Genomic DNA, 7,769 nt, shown 5'->3' with positions numbered 1-7,769 from the left:
ACATAAATTTGCTATTAAATAAAAATGATTTTAATGGAAAATCACTGTTTTAGTTTACTCCCTTACCTGATTATGGAAAAGCCCCTAAAACCACTAGTCCAGCACCCTCAGTGTTCCCCATTCAACACCCTGAAGACAATATCTCCATGAACAAAACTTTAGTATTTCTTCGAGTATTACATTTTCCACAACTATAAGAAAGCCAAATTTTGAATAAAAAACCTTATCTTGAATTTGGGATGAAATCTAAATTAACTCCACCAGCGATCCACTCCAGCAGATTTGAAGAGAACTTCCCCAAGAGTGTCGTGGTGGCCTTAGATCATTGAACCGGCAAGAATCCAGCCCGAAATCTTAGAGAGAAGGGGAATGGGGCGAATAAGAGAGAGAGAGAGAGAGAGAGAGAGAGAGAGAGAGAGAGAGAGAGAGAGGAGGGTTTGCACGCGATTTCTGCAGAGAAAAATAAAGTTTAGGCTATTTATACACCTATACTCGTCAACGAGCCACGTCATCCTAGTTCAAATTTGTAGAGACCCGAACTAGTAAAACAGGAAAATAATTAAGAAAAGGGTAAAAGGGAGAATAAGAGTAGGGTTCGTCGATGAGGGCAGTATGTTTGTCGATGAAGTCCCTTCAGTTCTTTGTTGCCGAAATTCAGAAAGTATTCGATGAAGAAATACCGAACGAACTAAAGAAAATAACTGGATGGGGTTCGTCAACGAGGGAAGAGTTTTGTCCACGAATAGCCTGGCTGGTTCGTCGACGAGGGTGCCGCCTCGTCGATGAGTTTGACTCAGTAAAAGACGCTATAAATATCATTTTTTGGTTGTTTAAGGGTTAAGAAAAACAAAAAGCTCTCTCTCTCTCTCTCTAGAACCGATAAGTTCTCTCTCCCTCTCTATGATTCTTCACCGTTTGTCATCCGTTTCGATGATCAGAGGTTCTTGCATGGATTCGAAAGGGAAACTCTACAGTTATAGCAGATCAGATCATTGTTTTCAAGGTTTCTGGGAGTTGACTCTATGAGTCCAATCCAGTGTTGATAATAACAAATCACTTGGTATTTGATTTGTGCATTGAGATTGTGAACAGGAACAATATTTAGCGTGCACAGAAGGCTAGAAAGTCATGGAAGGCATGAAGACTAAAGTATGTACATCTTGGAAAAATTCATGGAACCAAAAGAGTTGAAGAATGAAGATGCAAGCGGCAAGTTCAAGACTGTCATGTTAATGGGTATTTAGAGTTGAATGTATTTACATATTTCATATGATTTAATTCGAAACTCGAAATATACCCTAGACTAACCTTAGGATTCATGCATCTCATAAACATCTTTAGGGGATACTTATGGACTTAGAGATATTTTTGAAACCCCAGAAAATATTTTATAAAAGAGCAAAGAAAGGGAGCAAAAACAAATTTTTGAAATTAAAAAAAAGTACAGAAAATGTACTGTCCAAAAAACCAAACTCCCTGATCAATCGTCTGAAGATTCAACTTTAGAAGACCGAAGTTAAGCTTAGTCATCTGAAGAATTTCTTTAGAAGACCGAAGATTAAGTTCAGTCACTTGAAGAATTATTGGAGAAACATAGAAATAGGCAGAAGCATATTAAAAGACTGAACACTGACTTCAGTCATCTAAACCCGCAACTTCGGAAGTCTGAACCCTAACTTCAGTCGTCTAACCCTTTGTCCAGGTTAATTTTTCGAAGCTTTAAGGAACTTCAGTCATCTGAGCCTTATCCCTCAGTCGTCTGAACCTGCAGGAAAGATTAAAAATTTAATCTTTAATGAAAGAACATGCGAGTTGTTTCTACATCAAGTTGATCCAATGACTAGAAATCATCCTAAGGGCAAGGTTACCTATATAATCAACATCTAAACCCTAGAGCCCCAATAAAAAGAACCTTTGGCACACGATTGAGGATATTGTACGTTTAGCACAACTTGGGAGAACTTTGAACATACTGCTGAAACTTTTGCTTGGGATTTCAAAGTTTATATGTCAAATCTGAGCTAAGGCTATCTTGATCCTCAAATGGCAATCTAGCAATCGTTGTGCTTTTATTTTGGTATTGAGGTTTGGTAAATCGATTTTCTTGTTAATGTTCACTTTTATAGAGCTTTTCATCTAAATCGATTTACTTGTTAATTCTTATTCTCAAAGAACTTTGTTTCATCTCAAAATCCATTGTTGCATATTATTTGAGAGATTGATCTTGCGTATATATACACATATTAGATTGTTTTGACAAGTTCACTACTGAAGAAAAGCTTTGCCATTGGTTAGATAATTTTGATTCAAGAGTATATTCATTTAAGATTCGATATTTTTGATATTACAAAACCACTTGATTAAATATCCTTAGAGTTCATAACTATATTTATTCTCGAGGGATATTTTCTAAAAAATATTATATTAGGTTGTTCGATCTTTATAACTCATATTATATATATGTTTGCATATTACAAAGATCATATTGTGGTTGGATATTTGGAAGAAAACTTCTTGATTTTGATTTTTACAATATTCAAGACAAATCTTTTTAATAAGATCGCATTTGGTATTCATGTATCAAATAAGTTGAACTAGAATCCTAATTTCTCCAAAACTTTTTCTTATATCAATATTTTGGGAGATTTAATAAAAGGGAAATTGTGTGAAGCATATCATTCATATAATGATTATATCGTTACATACATACTGAGCTTCAAGTTTCATCTTATGGATATGTGTTAGGTTTTCAATTGTACTCACTAGCTTTGTTAGAAGCAAATCTTGAGTTGTATTGCAAAATTGAAACTTGATATTGTAATCACGGTTCGGGTTGTGAACCGGGTGAGGAGGATGTTGTGCCTCTTATAAGCAGCAGATGTAAGGGAAGCTCCATCCCAATTAAAGGAGCAGAGTTTTAGTGGAATCCTTGAGTGGGTTGCTCAAGGCGAAGATGTAGGCCAGGTTGGCTAAACTTCGTAAAAACTGCATTTGCCTTCTCTCTTCCCTTACTCTTTTTATTTTCCACAACGCATTTCATTATCTATCTTGCATGTGTGAATGTTGAATAACCCCACATGTACTTGACAATTAATTGGGTAAAAAGAATCCATTGATAGAATAATTCAAATTAGTTTCAAATTTGTTAAATATAGATATAGGGATTAAGTGGTAAATAATACCCAATTCACCCCCTCTTGGGATTACACCTGAATTAACACCAGATTTTTCCCTAAAATCGAGGTAAGGATCTGAATTCATTTTCATTTTGGTATATTTATAGTAGATTGAATAATATTGAAGTATTGTTCTTCGGTTGTTAGGTTTTGAGGATCTCATGTCGTAGTTTTCGATCAATAAGCTCGTGTTTCGATTTTTATGTAAAAGGTAAGGGGATTTGTTTACATCATTATTTTTAGAAAAAGAAACCACACGATATGTAGCTTATGTTTATATGTACTTATTGAATTCTTATTTGAAAAGTTTTACCAGGTATAAATGCCGATTCTTACGATTTTCACGATTTTTACAATTTTGGCAAAAAATGGAGGTTTTGGCATATGATCTCCAAATTTCTTATACTACTTTATTTGTGTTAAAACTAAAGTAGGAGATGCTTGAAACTCTTAAATAGCAGCAGAAATGATATTTTATGAACCAGCTTATATGAAATGTATAATTTACCAAATAAGTGTGACGTATGATATGAATTGAATCTTTATTGATTTGAGATGTATGTATACAAACTATGGGGACTAAGGTTCCAAGTGATTATCAAAATTTGTAGAAAACAGGTGCCGGTTAGATACTGTACCAAGTATGAGAAAAAGTGGGAAACCGAGAGGTTACGAGCCGGTTTTTACCACAGTATGAATGAGATTGTGAAAATACTAGACTTGCTATGCTTTAATGTAAATTATATATATGATATTGGGACTACAACTTGTTTCAATAGTACATGAAGCCTTAAAAAGCTTATATTATGTAGGCTCGGTACCGTTGCCGAAATAGAGATACAGTGCAACCACAAGTAGTTATTGTTCAGTGTGGGTACCTAGTAGTAGGTTTGGTAAGAAGGGTGACTGGTCAAAAGGGATCCGAGTGGTGATGCCCAAGTTGGACTATAGTATGTTATGATGTCTGACGATGCCTGTACGTACAGGGCTCAATCAGTGTTTTCTAATCGCACAACCCTTGCCACAGGGAGTTAGTAGCATAGTTATGATAGTTTCGAGCTGGACGGTGTTCTAAATATGCATATACATGATTTAAATGATTTACTGGGCAAAGTCACAGGTCCGAGTATTGAGCGGAGGGATCGTACAATGTATGGACCTGTACCCTACCCTAACCTCGGGAACTCTCACTTGTAACGATGCTGGGTTTTATATTATCAGGGAGTTATATATGTAGTATACATACATTATAGTATTAAGAATGTGCAATTTATGTAACTGTTTTCAAACAAGATTATAACTGTACAATCACATGCTGCTGTAATATCTTCCTCCTTACTGAGAAGTGTCTCACCCAAATCTTACAACCTTATTTTCGGGAGCTACAAGAAATCGGTCCTAGTCGTCTAGAGAGGCAGTGGAGTGTAGGGTCCTATTAGTTAGCATAAGTTTTTGTATGAGTACTGGGTTGTTAGCTTGGTTGGTTTTGGAAATGTACTATAGTTTATGTTTTACGTATATTTGAATATATGTAAGGAACATTTAGATACTCTGGTATGTCTATTAGAAATCTATATGAATGTTTATGTTTTTCGCAATATATGTGAGTACAGATCATTATGAAATACCCGTATGTCCCTGTTTAGGTTGGGTAGTTATGTATGTTATCAGGATTTGTACAGCATATGTATGTATAGTAGCACTCTAGGGTCGTATTAAGGGCTGGGGTGCTACAATTTAGTATCAAAGCCTATAGCTAGCCGGAAGTGTGATGTGAATTGCAATGCTTGGTTATGGATATGCTTAAAGCTTAGGTTGTTAGGTTCTGTAGATTAGACTATACCAGAGTTTAGGAGGCAAGTATGATTTTCAAGTTTAGCTTAGTATATCTGGGGACAGAAATCCATTGACAGACTTATGTGCTTTTCTGGATCATTCGAAGGGTTCATAAAGTCACGGCAATCTATTGGCAATTTTGGTTTCTAAAGTGGAAGGGTGGAACTCAAGTTAGGATGAAAATGTGAGTCATAAGAGTACGTCAGTACTAGGAAGGTTCTTATGAGAAATGAATTTCGTAGTCTTGTGTTAGTAGCAGATAAGTAGGTTGTTAAGCTTCTAATCAATGTTTCTCAAATGCTTTTCAGGATGGAATCCATGGATATTACTGCCAACATTGGAGGCAGTAGTAGTGAGGGTGCTGGCCATGAGGTTAGCAGTGACTTTACTAGTGTGCTACGGGACTTCGCTCAACATCTTATGGTTGAGATTGTCCAAAAAAATAAGGGTCAGGATCGCCTCTTTGCTGAATTGGGATGCTCCATTGACCAGTTCACACAACTAAAACCTCCTATCTTCATGGGGAGTGCGGATCCAATTCTAGCTGAGCATTGGATCAGGGAGATTGAGAAGATTCTAGACGTCCTGAACTGAACTGAGAAGCAGAAGGTAGCCTTTGCGACATTCAAGCTAATGGGCGAAGCTGAGAGGTGGTGGAAGTCAGTTAAGATGCTTGAAGAGCATCAACCTACTCCTATGGTTCTGACGTGGGCTCGATTCAAAGATTTATTCTTTGAACATTATTTTCCCACCACAGTAAAAAAATGCCAAGATGGATGAATTCATGAGTCTAGAGCAACGGCGACTGTCGGTTCAGCAGTATGCTGCCAGATTTCATGAGCTATCTCAATTTGCTCCATTCATGATTCTAGATGAGGCAAAGAAGGCTTGGAAGTTTCAGAGGAGCCTGAAGAAGGAGATCAGGAAGCAAACTGCATTCTGACAAATGCAGGACTTTGTCACGCCGGTTGACAAAGCCACAGTAGTAGAGGAGAGTTTGTAGGAGGACCTTGAGGTTTAGGTTCCAAAGAAGAGGCCAGCGCCTCCTAGTTCATCTTCTGGTTCAAGGCAGGGTGACTGGTAGAAGACCAACAATGGTGCATCACAGCATATTGCACCTCCACCTATTTGTTCTATATGTGGTAAACCATACTCAAGGAACTATTTGAAGGGTTTGGGGGTTTGCTTTCGCTGTGGGCAATTTGAGCATCAGAAGAAAGGCTGTCGCATACCGTATAATAGCGGAACTCCAAAACAACCATATGAAGGAGGTGCTCAGGCACCGCGGGGTGGTCAGGAAGGGAGGACAGCCCAGGCTAGGGTGTACTCCCTGACTCTTGGTGACACAGAGAATGCAAAAGATGTTGTCATAGGTACCATTTACATGCTTTTCAATAAAGTTGTTATACTATTTAACTCGAGGGCAACACATTACTTTATCTCCCAAGGATTTGTTAAATTGTGTGGCATTGAGACTCAACAATTAGATTATGAACTGGTGGTGGCTATGCCTTCAGGGTCAGTAGTCATATGTAGTAGGGTAATACATGATCTTCCAGTAGAAATTCAGGAGAAAGTACTACCAGGTAGTCTTATCGTGTTTGATATGCATGACTTCGATATCATTCTGGGTATGGATTGGTTGTCTCCCAGTTATGCCAGTATCGATTACCACAAGAAATAAGTAGTGTTTAGACCTTGGGGGAAGCAAGAATTCAGATTCTTAGGGTTGTGTGTGCGCTTCGCACCACGGATCCTCTCAGCTTTGCAAGTTAGGAGATTACTTTTGGAGGGATGTCAGGGGTATCTAGCATTTGTGAAAGATATGCCAGCAGGGGAACGCAAGCTGGAGGAGATTCTTGTTGTGTGTGAGTTCCCAAATGTGTTCCCAGAGGATTTTCTAGGATTACCTCCAAATCGTAAGGTGGAGTTTGGTATAGAGTTAGCTCCAGGTACGATGCCGATATCAAAAGCTTTGTATCGTATGGCTCCAGCTGAATTGAGGGAGTTGAAAGAATAGCTTCAGGAGCTGTTAGATAAGGGGCACATTAAATCGAGTGTTTCTCCTTGGGGAGCACCTATGCTATTTGGGAATAAGAATGATGGGTCGATGAGGAAGTGCATCGACAATAGAGAACTTAATAAGGTAACGATAAAGAACAAATACCCGTTACCCAGGATTGATGATCTGTTTGACCAGCTACAGGGCACACAGATCTTTTCTAAGATCGATTTATGGCCTGGATATTACCAGCTAAAGGTAAAAATGGAGGATGTTTCAAAAATAGCTTTCCGAACTTGGTACAACCATTATGAATTCATGGTTATGCCATTTGATATGACAAATGCAATGCAGCATTTATGGATCTGATGAGCAAGGTCTTTCACGAATACTTAGACTAGTCTATCGTGGTATTTATTGATGACATCCTAGTATATTCTAGGAGTGCTACAGAGCATGAAGTTCATCTGAGACCGGTATTGCAAGTGCTTAGGGAGAAGAGGTTATGCACTATACTAAAGAAGTGTGAGTTCTGGCTGGAACAGATTTCATTTCTAGGGCATGTAGTATCCATAGAAGGAGTATCAGTGGCTCTGAGTAAGATAGAGGTAGTAAAGGATTGGGCGAGACTGAAGAATGTTTAGGAGGTCATAAGTTTTCTGTGTCTTGCAAGTTACTACCGTCGTTTTGTAAAAGGGTTCTCTAGTTTAGTAGGTCCTTTGACGCGACTCACAAGAAAGAACGTGAGGTCTAAT

General features: G+C 38.0%; 1 protein-coding gene across 1 annotated transcript; it reads left to right on the top strand.

The window, feature by feature from the left end:
* The first annotated feature begins 5,645 nt into the window (after positions 1 to 5,645).
* Positions 5,646 to 7,032, top strand: LOC131166670 (uncharacterized). Its single transcript, XM_058125245.1, has 3 exons — positions 5,646 to 5,711; positions 6,184 to 6,588; positions 6,814 to 7,032. The coding sequence occupies exons 1-3, from the start codon at positions 5,646 to 5,648 to the stop codon at positions 7,030 to 7,032; spliced, it is 690 nt and encodes a 229-aa protein (XP_057981228.1).
* The last annotated feature ends 737 nt before the right edge of the window (positions 7,033 to 7,769 follow it).

This window comes from Malania oleifera, chromosome 10 (assembly GCF_029873635.1).
Source record: "Malania oleifera isolate guangnan ecotype guangnan chromosome 10, ASM2987363v1, whole genome shotgun sequence".
In the NCBI taxonomy this organism is placed as follows: domain Eukaryota; kingdom Viridiplantae; phylum Streptophyta; class Magnoliopsida; order Santalales; family Ximeniaceae; genus Malania; species Malania oleifera.
This window is presented reverse-complemented; position numbering and strand designations above follow the sequence as displayed.

Coding starts and splice junctions, on each gene's coding strand:
- LOC131166670 (XM_058125245.1), top strand. CDS start 5,646: ATGGGCGAAGCTGAGAGGTGGTGGAAGTCAGTTAAGATGCTTGAAGAG. Junction 5,712..6,183: donor AGCATCAACCTACTCCTATG/GTTCTGACGTGG, acceptor AACTATTTGAAG/GGTTTGGGGGTTTGCTTTCG. Junction 6,589..6,813: donor CAGTAGAAATTCAGGAGAAA/GTACTACCAGGT, acceptor GAGGGATGTCAG/GGGTATCTAGCATTTGTGAA.